Below are 21,417 nucleotides of genomic sequence, written 5' to 3'. Positions count from 1 at the left end.
TGATTTCTAATCTCATAGCAATGTGGTTAGAAAAGATGCTTGATATTATTTTAATTTTCTTAAATTTATTGAAGCTTACTTTGTGACCCAGCCTGCCATTAATCCTGGAGAATGTTCCATGGCCTTGAGAAAAGTGTGTATTCTGCTGGTTTTGAAAGGATACTTTGTAAATGTCAATGAAGGTGGTCTGGTCTAATGTGTCATTTAAGGCCTGTGTTTCTGTATTAATCTTCTTTCTAGATAATCTGTCCATTGATATAAATGGAATATTTTTAAGTCCCCCACTATTAATTACATTACTGTTGATTTCTCCTTTAATGATGGTTAGTATTTGCCTTATATATTGGGGTGCTCTGTATTGGGTAAGTATTTATTTACAATTGTTATAGCTTCTTCTTGGAATGATCCCTTGATCATTATGTAGTGTCCTTCTTTGGCTCTTTTATTTTGTCTATTTTAAAGTCTTTTTTGTCTGAGAAAAATATTGCTATTCCAGCTATCGTTTAATTTACATTTGCACAGAGTACCTTTTTCCATCCCCTCACTTTCAGTCTGTATGTGTCCCTAGATGTGAAGTGGGTCTCTTGTAGATATCATGTATATGGATCTTGTTTTTGTATCCATTCACCTCTATTTCTTTTGGTTAGAGCACTAAAGCCATTTAATGTTTAAGGTAATTACCAGTATATATGTTCCTATTGCCATTTTCTTAATTGGTTTGGATTTGCTTTGTAGGTCTTTTTTGTTCCCTTCCTGTTTTGTTCCAGTAGTCATGTGTGGATGTGAGAGTTGGACTATAAAGAAAGCTGAGCGCCAAAGAATTGATGCTTTTGAACTGTGGGGTTGGAGAAGACTCTTGAGAGTCCCTTGGACTGCACGGAGATCCAACCAGTCCATCCTAAAGGAAATCAGTCCATCCTAAAAGAAATCAGTCCTGGGCGTTCATTGGAAGGACTGATGTTGAAGCTGCAACTCCAATATTTTGGCTGCCTCATGCAAAGAACTGACTCATTTGAAAAGACCCTGATGCTGGGAAAGATTGAAGGCAGGAGGAGTAGGGGATAACAACGGATGAGATGGTTAGATGGCATCACTGACTCAATGGGCATGAGTTTGGGTAAACTCTGGGAGTTGGTGATGGACAGGGAGGCCTGGCGTGCTGTGGTTCATGAAGTCGCAAAGAGTCGGACACGACTGAGTGACTGAACTGTTTTGTTCTCTTGTCTTGTGATTTGATGACTAAATTTAGTGTTGTATTTGGATTCCATTTTCATTTTTGTATGTGTAGATTTTCAGTTTGTGGTTACCATGAGGTTTTGATACTCATTTCAGTTCAGTTGCTCAGTCATGTCTTGACTGTTTGCGACCGCATGGACTGCAGCACACCAGGCCTCCCTGTCCATCACCAGCTCTTGGAGTTTACTCAAACTCACGTCCATTGAGTCGGTGATACCATTCAACCATCTCATCCTCTGTCGTCTCCTTCTCCTCCAGCCTTCAATCTTTCCCAGAATCAGGGTCTTCTCAAATGAGTCAGTTCTTCTCATCAGGTGACCAAAGTATTGGCGTATCAGCTTCAGCATCAGTCCTTCCAATGAATATTCAGGACTTTTTTCCTTTAGAATGGACTGGTTGGATCTCCTTGCAGTCCAAGGAACACTCGAGTCTTCTCCAACCCCACAGTTCAAAAGCAGCAATTCTTCGGTGTTCAGCTTTCTTTATAGTCCAACTCTCACATCCATACATGACTACTGGAAAAACCATAGCCTTGACTAGACGGACCTTTGTTGGCAAAGGAATGTCTCTGCTTTTTAATATGCTGTCTAGGTTGGTCACAACTAGTTTGTGGTGACCATGAGGTTTTGATATAGCATTCTGTATATAAAAAAAGATTGTTTTAAGTTGCTGGTCTTTTAATTCAAACTTATTTCCAGTATCCTGCATTTGTGTTCTCCTCTTCTCATAATTACTGGTTTTGATGTCACATTTGTGTGCAGGTGATTTCCTACCTTTACTTTGTATTTCCTGGTATGCTTTTGCATTCATAATTTTGTTTCCAGTAATTACCTTTTCTTTTCTGCTTGCAGTTCCTTTGGCATTTGTTGCAAAACTGGTCTGGTGGTGCTGAATTTTCTTAGTTTTTTCTTGTTGGTAAAGCTTTTGCTTTCTCTATCAAATCTGAATTGAGAGCCTTGCCGGATGGAGTACTGTTAGTTGTAGGTTCTTTGCATTCATCACTTTAAAAATATGCCACTCCCTTATTGCCTGCAGAGTTTCTGCTGAGAAATCAGCTGATAACCTTATGAGAGTTCCCTCGTATTTGTTGCTTTTAATATTTTAATATTTTTTTCTTTGTTTTTAATTTTTGTCAATTTGATTCCTATTTGTTTTGGTGTGTTCTTCCTTGGGTTTATTCTACGTGGAACTTTCTGACCTTCCTGGAATTGGATGACTATTTCCTTTCCCATGTTAGGGAAGTTTTCAGCTATTACCTCTTCAAATATTTTCTCAAGTCCCTTCTTTCTTTTCCTTCTGGGACTACATGATGTGAATGTTTGAGGCTTTTAAAGTTGTCCCAGAGGTCTCTTAGTGTGTCTTCATTTCTTTCATTCTTATTCTGTTCCATGGCAGTGATATCCACCATTTTGATTCTCAGATCACTTATCCTTTCTTCTGCCTCAGTTACTCTGCTGTTGATTCCTCTAGTGTGTTTTTCATTTTGGTTATTGTATTGTTCATCTCTGTTTGTTAGTTCTTCTGTGTCTTTGTTAAACGTTTCTTTCATCTTCTTAATTTGTGCCTCCATTTGTTTTGAGATCTTGGGTCATTTGCACTACCATTAATCTGAAATTTTTTTTTTTAAACCCTAGATTGCGTATCTCTACTTCATTTAGTCTTTCTGGGGTTTTATCTTGTTCCTTCATCTGGGACATATTCCTCTGTTGTCTCATTTTGTCTAACATTCTGTGATTATAGCTTCAGTTCTGCAGGCTGCAGGATTGTAGTTCTTCTTGTGTCTGCTGTCTGCCATCTGGTGGATGAGGCTGTCTAAGAGGCTTGTGCAGGCTTCCTGGTGGGAGGGTCTAGTTCCTGTCAGCTGGTGGGTGGTGCTGGGTCTTGTCCGTTTGGTGGTCAGGGCCATGCTCAGGAAGACTTTACGTGACCTGTCTGCTGATGGGTGGGGCTGTGTTTCAGTCTTGTTGGTCGTTTGGCCTCAGGTGTCCTGGCACTTGAGCCTTCAGGCTGTTGAATGGGGTTAAGGTTGTGGGGAGGAAATAGTAGCCTCCAGGAGGACTCACACCAATGCATGCTCATTAAAACTGCTGCTGCAAGTGTCTTTGTTCCCAGAGTGAGCCACAGCCCCACCCCCCGTCTCTGCCAGAGACCCTCCAATAATAGCAGGTAGATCTAGCCCAGTTTCTTATGAAGTCACTGTTTTTTCCCCTGGGTCCTGGTACCTAGAGGTCCTTGTGTACTCCTTCTCAGAGTGGAATTTCTGTTTTTCCCAGTTCTGTGGAATTTCTGCAATCAAATCCCACTGGACTTCAAAGTTAGATTCTCTGGGGGCTTCTCCTCCTGTTATCAGATCCTCAGGCTGGGAAGCCTGACATGAAGTTCAGGGCTTACAGTCCTGTGGTAGAACTTCTGTGGTATAATTATTTTCCAGTTTGTGAGTTGCCCACACAGCAGGTATGGGATTCGATTTTACTGCAGTTGTGCCTCTCCTACAGTTTTGTTGAGGCTTCTTCATCTTTGGATATAGGTGTCTTTTTTGGTGGGTTCCAGCCTTTTTGTTTTTATTATTCAGTGGTTGTTCAGCAGTTAGTTGTTATTTTGGTGTTCCTCTAAGAAGGGAGCTTCCCTGATAGCTCATTTGGTAAAGAATCTGCCTGCAAAGAGACCCCAGTTCGATTCCTGGGTCTGGACGATCCCCTGGAGAAGGGAAAGGCTACCCACTCCAGCATTCTGGCCTGGAGAATCCATGGACTGTATAGTCCATGGGATCTCAAAGAGTCAGACCCAACTGAGAAGGGGTGAACTCAATCATTCTGCTTCACATCTTTCTGGCCAGTCACCAGATACACCTTTATCAGAGACTAGTCCTTCCATAGGTACTCTAGATCCATTCATTATTTTCTGTACCTTAAAGATTCAGTCTTTTCATCTGTGAAAAATATTTTCAAAGATGAAATAGATAAAATGTAACTGCAGATTAGGATTAACAAGTTGCCTTCTATTTTAATGATAGGGAGCACTAACTTTGAACTCCAGTTAAGCAAATGTCTCCTCCAGAAAGTGTTCCTTTTTTGAATTAGTAAACTTACATTATAAAAACATTATATTCTGTTATTAATATATTTTGAAATTATTCAATAAAATTTTTGTGAGAATTTTCTCATTTTGTAAGTACCTATATAATATAATGTCTTCAATTTTACCTCAACACCTAAAATTTTAACTATATGGCTCTTCCCAGAAGAAGTTTGCTGACCCCAGGTCTAGGCCACCTTAACTAGGAAGGTGGGATGAAGAAAAATTGATTAAAGAGATAGATACTCAGGAATAGAATCGATACAACCTGGTGATTAATTAGAGGTGATGAGTCGAGGAGATATCAGGGTGATTTCTTAGATTTTGCCATAAGCAACCAGGTAAATTACGAAAGGCTTTCATTTTTGTCTTATCAGAAAAAATGATAATGAAGAGTTTAATAAATTATATTGACTTCATCAGTAGTAAATGTAAAGAATTATATTGTGTTCTTTTTTAGAAATACAGTTTTATTGAGAAATAATTCATGTACTTTAGCGTTCACCTATATAAAGTGAGTAATTCAGTGTTTTTGAGTATTTTTTGCAGGGTTGTACAACCATCACCACATCCAATTAGAACATTTTGTCCTCTCTCAAGGAAACTCCTGTCCCAATTAGCAGTCAGTCCTCCTTCCTTTTTCCTCTCACTCTGTTGATTTGCCTATTGTGGATGTTTTATGAAAATGGAATCAGAGTATGTGTAGCCTTTTGTGACTGGTTTCTTTCATTTAGCAGAGTGTATTCTGGGTTCATTCAAGCTGTAGTATATATCAGTACTTCATTCTTTTTTTTTATGGTTGAATGATATTCCATTGTATGGTTACATTACATTTTATTTATTAATTCATCAGTTTGTTGGAAATTTGTATTGTTTCTATTCTTTGGCTACTATGAGTAGTGCTGCTATAAATATTTGTGTACAAAATTTTCTGTGGATGTATGTGTTCATTTCTTTTGGGCATATACGAAACAGTAGAATTGTTGGGTCTTTTTAATAAGTTTATGTTTAACTTTCTGAGGAGCTACCAAGCTGTTTCTTAAAAGAATTGGACTATTTTATATTTCTACCTTCAATATATGAAGGTTCCAGTTTTTTCACATCCTCACAATACTTGTTGCTATCTTTTTTCTTTTCTAATAGCCATGCAGTGGGTGTCTCTCTTATACTTTTATCCCTGACATTAGATAGATTTGAAGAAATCAGAGTACTAAGTAGACATGTTCTTTTGCCATCCAAAGATATGGGTATTGTCAGGATAAACTAGTCTTTGTGATAGTGCAAAACTGAATTTAAGCTTAGAAAGATAACAAAGGTAGTAAGATAAAGCAAAAATGAGCTGATTCTTCGAAGACTTGGAAAAATGATTTAAATTCTTATTGGTTCTCTGTATTCTTTTTGGGTATATTCTACTTTGTATAGTAAATGTTACGTAGTCTTGAAATGTTGAATGTAAACCCAGTGATATTTTAAACAAACCAGAGGATTGATTTATTTACATAGAATTCTTTTGTAAAGATACTGATTATGGAAGTAGCCTGGTGGGGCAGAAAGCATGAGATTTGTTATTAGACAGACTTAGCTTGAAATCCTTTATCTCTTACTAGCTTTTTTTGCTGTGGGCAAATGGCTTGAACTTTCCGAGCCTTGGAGCCTCAGTTTCCTCATCTATAAAATGAGCAGGAAAATAGTATCTACTTTATCGGGATATTACACAAAGATGTTACAGATGAATGAGAAAAAAGTGTGAATGTGAAGTGATTAGTACTGTTAGCAGCTGTGATATTGATGATGATAATTCTGAATCTTGTTTTCATATCATGGTTTTAGTTACAGTGAAATACTTGTTGATATTTATTTTCTTTTTGAAAGAATTACTTTTGGGTCCTGGTCTGTTTTCCATTTGGATTCAAAAGTTTACAGTGATTTTTTTTTTCCCCTAGTAAAGTTGTATTTTCTTCCTAGGAGTACTTCTTCGATTCCAGAGTATTAACAGATGGAGAACTGGCTCCCAATGATCGATGTTGCCGTGTGTGTGGAAAAATAGGCCACTATATGAAAGACTGCCCCAAAAGGAGAAGGTTGGCAAATGATTATGTATCAACATTGTAGGGAAAATAAATATGAGGCAAATTGAAGGTATAACTGTGTTTAGATATGTTTAAATTGAGAAGGTTTAGAGCTTGAAGTTGACCCTTAGGTAAATGTATATTTTAGTGGTGTTTTGTGAAAGAGTGAGATTTATTCCTGGTACATTGGTGTCTCATGATGTTTATTATTTGTTCATCTATTCATTAAGGCTTTTTAAACTGCAGAAGTATTTATTAACACCTACTGTATGCTGGAAACCGTGCTAGGATCTAAGGGGAAAAAAGACCAAGATACGAGGTTCTTGCTGAGAACCTCACTGTTAAAAAAACAAATAATTAAAAAATAATTAAATGAATCTTTGAGGTATACATTGTAAGATATGCCTATATACTGTTTCCCTTAAGGAATATACATCCTCTGTGCTCCCTGAAAATATGTCTGTGATACTTTCCTGTGTTCTTTATACTATGTTAATAGGCCAGGAAATTCCTTTTTAGTCATCAAGCCTTACTTAATGTAGGGAGCTTAGAACTTTTCATACAGAACAAATTTGTAGTTTCCATCACTGCTATTTATTAAATTTAGAGAAGGCATTTACTTTCTCTAAGTCTCAAATGTCTTTCTCTATAAAATGGAGATAATAAATAGCCGACTAAGGACTGTAGAATTAAAATTTGCTGTTGAATATTAAAAATTGATATTGTATTTTGAAACTACTAGAATACCCAGTGTCTGCCATATGAGTAGGTATGTGAGAACCCTTGCCTTCAAAAAAGTGCATGAAACAATGGGCATGTTATTCCCTTTATTGTGAGGCTCTTGTATAGTTTATTCTGTAGTTCCCTCGGTTTATAAGTCCCTAGCCCCACATTATTGGTATCAGCAGTTTACTGTTTAGACTAAAGAAGAAAGACAGTGAAGAAGAGAAAGAAGGGAATGAAGAGGAGAAAGACTCCCGAGACCTTCTTGACCCCCGAGACCTCCACGACACTCGAGACTTTAGAGACCCCAGAGACCTCAGATGTTTTATCTGTGGAGATGCAGGACATGTGCGAAGGGAGTGCCCAGAGGTCAAGCTGGCCCGTCAGAGGAATAGCAGTGTGGCAGGTAAATAGAAAAAGCCAAAAATAGTTTTTGGCGAAAATAGTGTCATTTATGTTGATGTCATTTTAAGGACCCTGATTCTTCTCTATCCTAAACGTAGCTGTATGATTTTAGGTCTTTTAATTTATTAAAGAGAAAATTTAGGTTTTTATTTTGAATAGTATTTGGATATGTTTAATATCAAGGTCTTAACAGTCTGTTGTATTCAGTCAACTCCCTCCAAGTATTTTTTGGATTTGAGTCATATTCTTTATTTTTCTTGCTATGAAAAGTTAACAAAAGTTAGCTACCCACCCCCAAAAGTTAATGAGATTGTTTTTCTGGGAACATAGGGGAGAAATTGTATCTCTTCCCATGTCTTTTATGAGAGAGATCTGTTCTTATATTTCATAGGGAATTTTATGAATTAGAAACCCAGATGAGAGTTTATTGAAAGAAAAAAACAAAATATATGTGATGATTTCTAGTTATTCAGATTCTTGTTGCCAGAATTATTTTCTTAAATAAATGTATAATCTTCTTTAGAAAACAGTATGATATTTGTTCTTGTTTCCAGAATCACTGTATTTTTTTTAATGCTCTAAGGATTGAGAAATGGCTTAAATTAAAAAATGAGTTGTTAAAAAGTTCTTTGCTAACATAATCATAGTTTAAAAGTCCAAGTTTATAAAACCGCAGATTTGAGACTGTTGTACTAAAGAAGGGAGTTTATTGATTATCATTTCTCTGTTATTTTATCTATTGAATTTCTTTTTGATGTCTTCTCTTAGCAGCCCAGCTGGTCCGCAATCTTGTAAATGCCCAGCAGGTGGCTGGTTCAGCCCAGCAACAAGGTGATCAGTCCATAAGGACTAGGCAGTCCTCAGAATGCGTGAGTACTCTGCTTGCAGATGGGTTGGTCTTGGCAGGAAAACAGCTCTAATTTTGGTGGGTGATGAAGTTGATCTTTGAGATTGGCAAATTCAGTCTTTCAGATTACACAGTGCTTTATAGAGATGTCCTTGCTAGGCACATCAGCTAGAATGAGCATTACTTTTGGAGTAATATAGATCTGAGTTTTAATCTATGGGCAAGATACTTAACTTCAGTGAACCTATTTCTTATTTATAAAATAAGGTAACTACCAAATAAGGTTGTTGGTTGGATTATAATAAGGTAATAACCTTGAGGTTTTAGGTTTTGCATAATACAAGAATATGGAAGAATATTCTATAATGAAAGAACACTGTTAATTAAAAATAGACCCCAAAATTGAGATGTATTAAGGGTTTAGTATTGTTAAGGCAGTACATGCATGATATTTCATTTGCTTGAAATTTTGTGCCTTCTCATCGCTGATATGGATACCTAGTGAAATGTATCCTGTAAAAGACAGTATTTAATTAGATTTCTGATTCACAGGTTTCATGTTATCTTTGCTGAGTTGCTCTAACCTTTATCTAAATATGTATTCACCTTGCACATTTTAAATTAGGTAAATACTAATTGAATGCTTATTCTAAATCTGACATTGTGCTTTAGTGCTTCACACTTATATCACATTTAATCCTTTGAATGACCATGTGAAGCAATAGGTATTGGTATGATCAAATTTTACAAATTGGGAAGCTGACAATAAGAGAAATTAAAAGATTCAAACACAGATCTACATCACTTCAAAGCTGTTAACTATTAAACATGCTAAATCTGATGTGATCTGTGTTTTGGAAAAAAATTCTTAGAGCATTTGAAGAGCAATAGTAGAACTTGTCTTAAAAAAAACATTTAGGATCCCACTAACCCTAACTCTAACACTTGAATATGTACTACTATGGGTCTGACATTTTCATAAAAATTATATGATAACAATTATGTTACAGTAACAACATTTATTGATTGCTGTTTGCTATCTATGCATTTTTCCTGTTTCTTCTTAAATATTTTTAAAATACTGAAAAAGTATAGAAAATGATAAACATCCATGCACTACTACCAGGCTTTAACAATTCTCAATGTTTTGTTATTTTGGTTTTATTAAAGAGTATCCACAGTTGACAACCCCTATGCATTCCTCTTGGATGCTGTTCCCTTCTTAAAACTTTCCTGCTATACTTTTCTTGCTACTAAAATGTATCTACTATTCTATATTTGGTGTTTATGTTTTTGACATATATTGTTGTAGTTAATCTTCACAAAAACCTATGATGTAGATTCTGTTATTTATACTTTACAGGTAAAGAAATTGAGATTTAAGTTTTTTGCCTGAGGTCAATAAACACTTGGAACCAGAACTTGTATCCTTAGGTTCTGTTTCCAAAACCTGTGCCCTAACCACTTTCCTATGGTGCCCCTAACTTTCATCCTCTACTTCTAGCACTCACCTCACCTGAGATTGGGTAAGAGTCTGACTAATGGACTTTGCTGTTCAAGGTCTCACAATGCTCTTCAGCTTCAACAGGTCTAGAATGTAGCTTATGTTTTTTTCCAACTTCCTAAGTTTGCCTCTTCCTCCTGTCTTCTCCATCTCATTGAATGATCTCACTGTCTCTAGTTTCCTGAACTACTACTTTTCCCTCAACCTCCGCATCCAGTCAGTCACCAGGTCCTATTGTTTCTATCTATAAAAAATAGTTCACATCCATTTGCTTCCCTAGCCTAGGTAACCATCATTTCAGATTCCAGTTACTTGAAAAGGCCATGTGCTTTTGTTTCTGTATACCTTCAGTTATGTTGTTCTGACTGAATCTTCCTTTCTCCTTTTTCTCTACTCTCTTTTATCATATTGGTTTCTATTTAAGTCTCAGCTTAAAAGTTGCTTCCTTCAGGAAGATTTCCTTGATTTCCACTTTCTTTCATCTTGTCTTCTCTTCTTCTCCCAGAGTGGGTTTAGGTATTCCTGCTCTGGGATTTCATTATACATTATACAGTCTTTATCATAGTAATCATTATACTTTATTGTGATTGCTTATGTAATTTTTATCTCTTCCTCCTCTTTTTCCTTATTGACTTTAAGCTTCATGAGGGCATACATGTTAGTATTTTATTTTTAGTACCTAGAACAATGCCCAGTACATAACTGACACCCTGTAAATGCTTGTTGAGGAGCTAAATGAAAGTGAGTGGGAGATCTTTAGGTGTAAACTTCAAGTTACAGTTGGAGTTGTGGGTTCTGTGTGATAAGTATGTTGTCTGGACTTTGTCTTCTTTGGGCAATAAAAAGATTTATAGATAAAACCTATGTGAGAGAGGGTTTGAGAACCTTGGGAAAAACTCTACCTTCATATAAAATGAGGTTCTGTTATTATCTGTTAATATGTATATCATAAAGTTCTGTTTATAATATTCTGATGAAGTAACTCCATAGTTTTATATATTTATAATTTCTGCTTTTATAAAATTAAGATGTTCACAAATTAATTTTAAAATATGTCTTTTTTTTCTCTGCAGTCTGATTCACCATCTTATTCTCCTCAGCCCCAGCCATTTCCACAGAACTCTTCCCAATCCACTGCCATTACCCAGCCTCCATCCCAGCCAGGATCCCAACCCAAGCTTGGCCCACCTCAGCAGGGAACCCAGCACCCCCATCAGGTCCAGATGCCTATGTATAACTTTCCTCAGTCACCACCAGCTCAGTATTCTCCCATGCACAACATGGGATTGTTGCCAATGCATCCCCTCCAGATCCCCGCCCCGTCCTGGCCTATTCATGGCCCAGTGATCCATTCTGCACCAGGCAGTGCGCCCAGCAATATTGGCCTGAACGATCCCAGCATCATCTTTGCACAGCCTGCTGCCAGACCTGTGGCGATCCCTAGCTCCTCTCATGATGGACACTGGCCCCGTACTGTGGCTCCAAATTCCCTGGTGAACAATGGTACAGTGGGGAATTCGGGTAACCCTTTCTTTTCTTCTTTTGTATCTGTCTGTAGAAAGGTTGGATGAATTGTATTACTGGTTGAACCTGGGGAGATAAATGTGAGTAAAAAGATGGCAATCATTATTTGGGGTGGGGGGAGCATAAGGTAAGGTAAGGTAAAGAGTATGGGCTATGGATTCAGACCACCTGGATTTGAATTGTGGCTCTGCCATTTATTATGTGGCATCAGGCATTTGCTTAATCTCTTTGTACATTGGTTTCATCTGTGAAATAAGTGTGTATTAATAGAACCTAATTCACAGGAATGTTGTGAATATTAAATGAGCTAATAAATATAAATGTTTGTTATTTTAAAATTTCATTGCAGTCTCATTTGGTGTAGGTATTATTAGCACTTATTTTTACAGTTCAGGAAATTGTGAAGAGTTAAAAATAACTGTCATGCTGTCATAATCATAGTAGATCCAGGATTTAAACTGATTTCTTTCTTTAAAACCTGTAATTTTTGCTTTGGGCTCTTACTATCTCCTTCCTTACTAAGAAGCAGTTTTCTAAAAAGAAAAAGATTAGTAACCCTTTATAACTTAGGAAGGAATAGTTTTTTACTGATATTTAAATAATGCATATTCTTTGTAGAGCATTGGAAAAAGAAAAAGAAAGCCATATATAATCTTAATTCCTGGGTAGAATTGTTCAGAAATATTTTGGTTTATTACTAGCCAGTCATTTTTTTTCATTTTTGTGTATTTAAAAATAGTTGATAAATGCTGTTAAACTAGTTTTACATTATATTTATTTTTAAAACTTTTATCATGGAAAACTTGAACACAAAAGGAGAGAGTAAAGTGTAACCCTCCCATTACCTGGATTTAAGTTACCTATGTTTTCTGTTTACTGTTTGTAATTCTTCTGTGACTTACTGTCTGTGATTCTTTTCCTTATTAACTACTTGGTTATCCTCATATATTGTTTGTAGAGGAAATATAGAATAAAAGCTTGATTATTTACCTTTATCAATTTTCAGAATAATTTTAGTGATAGTTCTAAATCTATATGTTTCCTTAAAGCACTGTAATGGAGGAATCTCTGACCTCTTTTGGAATAATACAGATAGTATATTTTGCTAAGCAGAAATTCCAGAATGTAGAACTTATTTAGATTTCAAGGATCAAAGGATATACCTCATACATGGCCATTCTAATGTGGCCTCTGCTTTTCTCATTCAACAAATGTTTATTGTATGCATGTCATGATAAACACTGTGATAGTCACTGAGTTATATAACCATGAAGACAGACACATGCTTTGCCTTTTGATACATTGATTCAGTTTTAACAGTTTTAACTTCTTCCTGTCTCTACCACTAGTTGATCTCTGTTTTAGCCTTAATAAACTAATTAACACCCTACAGACACACCATGCTCTTACCCCTGGTTATTTACTTAAGTGGTTGGTTCCCTCTGCCTGGAATGTCCTCTCCAATAACTCTCCTGTTCACTCTCACCTCCGTCTGCTCTTCCTCCAAAAGCTTGGCTAACTTACTTATCCTTCATTTTAAAATCGGGATCACTTTCTTTAGGAAGTCACTAATTCTTATAGATCCTCTCCTCCAATTGTATTAGGTATTCTTTTCTCTCCTCCATGTTTCCTTAATATCCATATTATAAGACTTGTCTTACTGTGTAGAAATTGCCTGTTTACTTGTCTGCATAATGCATTAGACTGAACTTTTAGAGACTGTAAATTGTCTCTTGTCTATCGTCTCCCTAGTGTCCAGTATAGTGCCTGTTGTCAGATAGATGTTGTTTGTATACTTCTGTTAGATAATAAACTATTACTCAGCAAATATTTATTATTTGTTGGATGCGTGTACAACTTCTAGTTACTATTACTGCTAAAATTAACATGTTAAAAATGATAAAACCAGATGGGGATATATTAAAATGACAATAGTGTTTGTATTAGAATAGGGGGTTATATGAGTGTCCCCCCCCCATTTTTCAAATTGTCTTTAATGGTAATTGTTCAGACTATCTGTAATTACAAAAATATTTGGTTATGAAAAATGACCAAGAGAGATTGAACTATATCCTAAAAATACCCTTTTGTGTAAAAATGTTTCTCAGTTAGTAAGGATCTCAGTGATATATCAGAGAAGGCAATGGCAACCCACTCCAGTACTCTTTTGCCTAGAAAATCCCATGGATGGAGGAGCCTGGTAGGCTGCAGTCCATGGGATCACACAGAGTCAGATATGACTAAAGCAACTTAGCAGCAGCAGCAGTGATGTATACCCAGTCTTATTTTTTGTAAACTCTGCAGCTTCAGCTCTCAGTTGTAACTTGGGTTTACAAACTTGCAGTGAACTAGCTGCTTTGTTTACTAGCTACCTCCTGAGAAGACTGAGCTTGTAGGAATGTGGCTAGTATGGGTTTTAGTTTTCTTCTTCCCTATCCTGTACCTCCTAACTTCCTGCTAGGAAGTTTAGTAAATAAGGGCCAGTGTCTTTCAGATTATTTCCTGCCACGTTTTGATCCTGACTGAGAAAAGCCTCCGGAAATAATCCAGAAGATTCAGGGGTTTTACTGCATTTTGAAAGACTTATTTTAAGATAGGTCTTAAAGGGAAGTAGATTGGTGGGGGTGGTTTGCCATAGAATAGGACTCATATATATTTTTTTTTAGTTCCTAGTTATATGCCAGAATTTGTGCAAGCTACTTTATTTTTGTTATCTTATTTAATCCTCATAACAACCTGGGATTCATAATTAAACTTTAGTAGTTTTTGTAATTAGTATTTGAACTTAAAGTTGTTTGGCACCAAGGCCTGTTTTCAACCATTTCACCACAGTGTCTCAGCTTCTAACAAAATCTTCCAGGCCAATATATAATTGATTCTAGGATAATTGGCAGTGTCTTTATGATAAAATGTAAGCTGCTTAATGACGTACTAAGGTTCTTTGAAATATAAATTCTACCTACCTGTCCAGCCTTTCCTCTTACCACTGCTTTCCTTTGTGTCTGTCTCTGTATTGCCAATTGTTTTGCAGCTTCCCAAACTTGCTGTACTTTTCTGCTTCCTGGCTTTTGAACACACTATTCCTTCTGTCTGAAATTCCCTCCCTCTCCCATTTTGCCTAACTTGTTCCTTGTCCTTTAAAATTCAATTTAGTCAATCATTTTAGGAAAACCTTCTATGTCTTTGAACAGTTGGATTAGTCCCCTCTTTAGACACCATCCACCAATCTGTTACAGCAATTACCACATATTATGTCTTCTTAAGTATTTCCTTCATGAATAATTTAGGAACAGTTACAATGTTTTATTCCTTAAAATTGTTTTTGGTTGACATATATACACTATACATAATACATATATTGACATATGTACATTATTGATATATATACACAATTGATATAACTCACTGTTAATATTAGTATTGTGTAGGTCTGTCAACCAAAAAAACTTTAATAAAACACTGTAATTGTTCTCAAATTATTCATAAATAAGACATTTAGATAACTAATGAGAACCTACTGTATAGCACAGGAACTCCACTCAGTGCTCTCTGGTGATCTAAATGGGAAGGAAATTCAAAAAAAGAGGGTATATGTGTAGCATATAGCCGATTCACTTTGCTGTATAGCAGAAACTAACAGCATTATAAAGCAACAATACTTCAATAAAAATTTAAAAAAAAAAATTGGGAGGAGGATATCCTCTGCATTTAGCATATTTCTTGGTCAGTGATGACCAATAAATCTTTGTGGAATGAAGGAATCTTTGAATGAACAAGGTGATGTTTTAACGTATATCTTTCCTTTGTTCTTGAAATGCAGAGCCAGGATTTCCAGGACTGAATCCTCCAATTCCCTGGGAACATGCACCACGACCCCATTTCCCTCTTGTCCCAGCTTCGTGGCCTTATGGTTTGCATCAGAACTTCATGCATCAGGGAAATGCCAGATTCCAGCCCAACAAACCTTTCTATACTCCAGGTACCATTGCTTACATATTTGTTACAAGGCTGAGTGGGTTTTGTTCTGGTACTGTGGAGCCTTTGTAAAGGCCAGGATCTGGGAGTGAAACTTTATGAATTCAGTAAACATTCATTGAGAGAGCATACTGTATGTCAGACTTTGCTAGATGCTTATTGCTCAAGCAGAATTAAATGATAACACCTACACTTAATACATATTTTGTTAGGAAAGCTAGACATGTAAAACAGACAAGGATAGGAGCTTGGAGGAATCCATTAACTTTGCCCTAGCAGAGGAAGCAGAATGTGGACACCAGGGATCAAACTGCCTAAGATTTTGACATTTGAATTAGGTCTTGAAATATATGGAATTTTTTTCCCTAGAGATTGTGTAGAGATTAGAGAAGAGTGTTCTTAGCTGAGGCAAAATATAAGCAAAATCACTTGAGTTTTGCCTCAGTAGAAAGAATGGGAAAAAAGAGAAAATCATAGGAGTAGATGAGGTAAATGGAAAAGTGTGTAGGTAATGAGGCTAGAGAAGGTCGGCTGAAGTCATATTATAAAGGAGTTTGGATTTAGTTTAGCAAGCGATGGAATCTAGTAAAATTTTTGAGTTGAGTAATGTAATAGTCGATTTGTTTAGTAAAACTGAGATTTGAATGACATTTGAATTGATTATATTCTGTTGGTTCTTATGTACCAGTAATGGCTTTGATCTAAGTAATGAATAGCATTTTATCTACTCTTATGTGCCTCCACAGTATCTCAATTCAAATAGGGAATGTTTAGGGGGAAAAAGTTAATTCTAAGAGGTTATCAGGTAAATAGGCACGAGCCTTTCAGTTTCCTGTCTGTGTTGTGTCCAGCAGACAGATGTGCCACCCGTCGGTGTAGAGAGCGTTGTCCCCACCCACCAAGAGGAAACGTGTCGGAGTAATGCAAGTCCATTTTCTTTCAGCTGGTCTACAGATGCACAGCAACCAGCCAATCCTGCTGTCTCAAGGGTATCCGTACCTCAGTGTCAGTTACATTCAGCAGAAAAAGTGACATTTAATGGAAAATAAAACAAATCAGGTTCTGATTTAAAATTTTAACATTTAGATAGCTTATTTAAATTCTAAGACTGTTTTTAAAGACTGTATTATTTGTATATAAATATGAACTATAGTTTTTACTAGTATCACCAAATTGAGTGATACAAATTTCATCTATTTTATTACCCTATTTTTAAGGGAATTTTGTTTTGTTTAACCTTGATGAATTGTATAAAGAGAGAATTTTAAAATTACATTCTTTATTTTCTATTAGCTGTATTCATACTTTGGTTGCTTCAGACTTTATATATATTGTTCTTAAGAATTAGGAAAGACTTTCATGTGTTTTAAATTTGTCACTTCTATTCTTTACAGAACCTTGTAGTGCCAAAAACTTTTTAAAAGGTAAAAAAATAATAAAATAAAACCTCAAGATTGAAGATTTAGATTTTTTTTCTTTTACATTCTTGTATATTGAAAATATTCATACTTGAACAGAAATTTGCTTTTGTCTGTATTTGAAGTAATTCTATTTTAAGTTAATAAATCTTTTTGACAAGAGTCAAATTTGGTTAATTCATCTAGTTGTTTAGATGATAGGAATATAATGTTACAATTCAGAGATTTTTTTTTTAAAGTATTTATTTATTTGGCTGCACCCTGTCTTAGTTGTGGCATGTGAACTCTTTAGTTGCTACATGTGGGATCTAGTTGCCTGACCAGGGATCGAACCCAGACTCCCTACATTGGGAGTACAGAGTCTTAGCCACTGGACTACCAGGGAAGCCCCAGAGATTAGTTTTACTCCCAGTGAATAGACTGTTCTAAATCAGAGATTTAGTTTTACAAAAAGATCTACGAATCTTTTCATTTTATTTGATTGGATCTTCACAGCACCCATGAGATTGATAGAAGCAGATACTATCTCATTTTATCATTGAAAAAACTGGAGGTGCAAAACAAAATGAATTCTAAAGTTAGGACAGTTACATGTTGGGATTCGAATTGAAACAGATCTTTGAAGTAGAGTTTTTAAACTGTTGAAACTGATACTGACAATTAGAATGGAGGGAAGGTAATTTTTATTTACTGAGGAACTAACATGCCAGTCTGTTTTGAGTCGTGTATTACTGCCTGGAAAGTACACATCCTGCAAGGATGATGTGTACCAGTAATAGCTCATGATCAGTGATTATAGTTGGATTCCAAGCTTGTATTGTTGGTGGTATATTTCTTAACTGTTCCTGGTACTCTATGTTGAAGTGAGGTCATCTTATGTGAACAACTGAGAGAGACTTGCAAGAGATTTCAGACTAAATGATGCAATAGATTTGGAAATCTGCAGAATAAGTAAATACAGATGTCTTTTAAGAACAGTGTATTATCTTTGTTCTGCTTCCTCACAGATATGTGTTCCTTAAAGAGGAGAGCATGTGGGCTTTTGCCACAGTTTCCAGTATGGAAGGAAGATGCTTGAAATTTATTGCAGGTGGTTGGAAGGCTTTCCTGCTATATTTATAGCCTTGGAAAGGAATTTTTTAAATGTTAAGCTGTTAGTTTTTCATATTAAAGCTTCAGCATGCCTTGGCAATCATTATGAATTACTATGCTGTGCACCTGGAACTAACATAGTGTTGTTGGTCAGTTAAACTTAAAAAAAGCTTCATTCACAATCTCGTGGAATCCTCCTAAGTGGTGGAGTTTAGCTTATTGGTTTTGTTAATAATGAGATAGGTAACTGGCCCAATGTACACTTTTCTGTTAAAATATGACTTAAGAGAATTCAAGATTTTTCTTTAAAGTCAGTGTTGTAAGCATTTCATGTCCTTTCAGGTCTTAGAGAATAGAGTGCTGGTTTTTCTGTTCTACTTTTGTACATATTTTAAATATTCATTAAAAAGAAAATGACTTGGGAATTCCCTGGTGGTCCAGTGGTTTGGACTCTGTGCTCACACTACCAAGGGCCTGGGTTCAGTCCTTGGTCGGGGAACTAAAATGCCAAAAGCTGTGCAGTGCAACACTCCTCTTGCCCCTAAAATTAATCTGCAACAAGAGACTGCCCCAGTTCAGCCTTGCTTCTCTGGCAAAAGGTATTTATGGGGAAGTAAACCCCAGTTACCTAAGTTTTACTTATGTAACAGTGTTCCTATGTAGTAATTTTCAGCATCTCACGTGTCCCTCCTTCAGTAATTGCTAGTATTCAATTGTAGAACTGTTCCAAGTTGAAAAATAGAAAACTTGTAATTTATGTGGTAGTAGCTGAGTTTTATAATTTAGACTTTTCATATAAACTATAAAATTATGAATTCAAATCTCTTGTAGATCAATTGAAGTCTGAAATTCAGTCTTCTGCAGAGAATTCACACACGCTTATCACATTGCTTTGAAATTTTTGTAGTGTTTAATCACATGGAGTAATTAACATTTTCCTTTGCCATTAAAGATTATTTAAAAAGATGAACAATAACATACTATATATTCATATTCATTCAGTCCCCTGCAGATAGACGTCTGCTGTTTCCAGCTCTTCTCATTTATAAAATATATATGTAAAGTGATGATAGGATAGGCTACTCTTGTATTTGGTTATAGTCAGCTCTCAGTATCCACAGAGAATTGGTTCCAGGATCTGTGGCAGATACCAAAATCCACAGGTGCTCAAATCCCATAGCTGGCCCTCCATATCCACATCTGCAGATTCAGCCAAATTTGGATCATGTAGAACTGTAATGTTTATTGGGAAAAAATCTGCATACAAGTGGACTCATGCAGTTCAAACTCACATTATTCAAAGATCAACTGTATTCTATTATGGTGAATTCTTATAAATGGGATTATTAGATAAAAAGGATAAAAGTTCACAGAGGTTCCTGCTGTGCTGTGCTAAAAAAGTGGAGTCCGCTCAGTCGTGTCCAACTCTTTGTGACCCCGTGGACTGTAGCCCACCACACTCCTCTGTCCATGGGATTTTCCAAGCAAGAGTACTGGAGTGGGTTACCATTTCCTTCTCCAGAGGATCGTCCCAACCCAGGGATTGAACCCAGGTCTCCCACATTGTAAGCAACACGCTTTACCGTCTGAGCCACCAGGGAAGTCCATTGACTTAGCTGTGCTGTGCTAAGTCACCTCATTGTGTCCAACTCTTTGCGACAGCATGGACTGTAGCCCTTAAGGCTCCTCTGTCATAGGATTTTCCAGGCAAGAATACTGGAGTGGGTCGCCTTTTCCTGCTCCAGGGGATCTTCTGGACGGAAGGATCTAATCCATGTCTCTTATGTCTCCTGCACTGACATTTTCCTGGCCAGCAGGTTCTTTACCACTAGTGCCACCTGGAAAGCTACATACAACAAAATTGCTGTATTGCCGAAAAGTGGTTACTAATTTGCAGTTCCAAGAATCAATATATAAAATGTGTTGGTAAGGTTATAAAAAAGCCCTAAACGCCAAATACAGTTTTTCCTTGTAAAGGATAATCTGTTTATTACAAAAAAAGCATTAAATAACAGTATAAAAATCACTAAAAATTCCATAAACCAGAAATACTATTAATATCCAGTGAATTTCATTCTTTTAAACCATCTCTTTAATACACACATATCATATATATATAGTTACACGTACATAGGAAAAGTTTTACAAAAGTGGGTTCACATGCTGTATTTAGTACATATAGCAAATTAATTTTACTTCAATTTAACTGAAGACAAAAATGTAAAATTTTCAACTTATAAAAAATTTTTTTCTACAAGAGAATCTAGTTCTAAAGACTGCTGAAATTAAGGACAAGTATAGAAAACATTGAAGAGGCTGGAGTTTTTTTTTTTTTCCAGCTTCATGTATGTTTTAGAGATTGTATGACTCTTGTCATAAAAAATTGAGTTCTACTTCCTGCTTACTGTACAGTGTTCAAATATTTCATTTGTCTTAACGATTTCCCATTATTTTTATTTAAAATTTCTAAAGTGTTTACTGCCATTTCTTTTACTGCTTTTTTCCCTAAATCCTTAATTTGATTCATTTCTTGTTCAGTAACATCAGGCAGTTTTCCCCCTAGTGGTTGTATGCTTATAAGCACTTGCATACTTAAGAATGTCTATTCCCTTTATATTTTAAGGACAACCCTGGCTGGGTATAAAGTTCCTGGCACAGTTTTCCTTAGACCTTTGGAGCCTTTTGCTTCACTACCTTAGTGGAGACCTGAGGCCATCTTGATCCTTTCCCTCACTATACATGACTTGATTTCTCTGCTTGGGTTCCCATATTCTTTTTCTCTTTAAATCAAGGTGATTTTTCTTCTATTTGAATTTTTTAAGTTGATTTGCCCAATTCCCTTTATCAGAAATATCAGTTAATCATAGGCAAGGTTTCTTTATCTTTTTATTATCTCTATAATAATATATATAGCTTGAAATCTATATAGCTTTTCCCATTTTTTATTCCCTCCAGTTTGTTTTCTCTGTGCCTTGTCTGTTTTGTATTTTGTAAGGCTTTCATTACAAATCTTCATTTCTTCAAGTTCTGCCATGCTTACTTTCCACTTCTATCTTTTAATCTCTTAGAACTTGTATTCTTGCATTAAAAAAGAAACAGATCATTTTATCTTTTTTGAATCTGTAGAAACTTGTTCCTTTTTTTGGCTAGGAATGACCAGCATGTGAGCATTTTTTTCTGGTTAGTGCTTATTTAAATTTAGATCTGCCAAAAATAATGGAGAGGCTAGAGGAATGAACTTTTAAGTTGGGTTGTTACACTGGAAGCCTCTCACCAAATCTATTGTTTCCTTTGCTCCTAAGAATACATATCCTTTAATTCTTTAGTATTAAAAGGTCATCATGCCCAATGGCAAACCTTTTAAAGCAGTATATTCAAATTGTGGGGAGTATAAACAATTTAGTGGTTGTACACCCAACAGTAAAACTGATAATGCATAGAAATATCAGAATGTATTTTGCATACGGAATATTTTCTTGAAATCTGTTTTAGTGCAGAATATGTATAAGTATAGAGGTAACATGAAAAATATGTCTCTAAATACAGGCC

At 35.9% G+C, this 21,417-nt stretch overlaps 2 protein-coding genes across 19 annotated transcripts in view; one reads left to right on the top strand and one right to left on the bottom strand.

The window, feature by feature from the left end:
• The window catches only part of TUT4 (terminal uridylyl transferase 4), a 135,960-nt gene extending 119,022 nt beyond the window's left edge, over window positions 1–16,938 (top strand). The window contains exons 26-31 of one of the 18 annotated variants that reach the window (XM_069591736.1): window positions 6,277–6,392; window positions 7,301–7,509; window positions 8,277–8,377; window positions 10,933–11,362; window positions 15,204–15,362; window positions 16,302–16,938. In XM_069591736.1, the coding sequence (XP_069447837.1) occupies window positions 6,277–6,392; window positions 7,301–7,509; window positions 8,277–8,377; window positions 10,933–11,362; window positions 15,204–15,362; window positions 16,302–16,390 (1,104 nt within the window). In that variant the 3' untranslated portion in view covers window positions 16,391–16,938. Of the gene's footprint in view, window positions 1–6,276; window positions 6,393–7,285; window positions 7,510–8,276; window positions 8,378–10,932; window positions 11,381–15,203; window positions 15,363–16,209 lie in introns of all 18 variants that reach the window. The other 17 variants (XM_069591797.1, XM_069591787.1, XM_069591667.1 and 14 more) reach the window with 17 other exon arrangements.
• Window positions 1–21,417, bottom strand: part of SCP2 (sterol carrier protein 2) — a 981,293-nt gene that overhangs the window by 665,427 nt on the left and 294,449 nt on the right. The gene's annotated exons all lie outside the window — the stretch shown is intronic.

Source organism: Ovis canadensis, chromosome 1 (genome assembly GCF_042477335.2).
Source record: "Ovis canadensis isolate MfBH-ARS-UI-01 breed Bighorn chromosome 1, ARS-UI_OviCan_v2, whole genome shotgun sequence".
NCBI lineage: Eukaryota > Metazoa > Chordata > Mammalia > Artiodactyla > Bovidae > Ovis > Ovis canadensis.
Note: the sequence above shows the minus strand (reverse complement) of the source record. Positions and strands in the feature narration are given on the sequence as shown.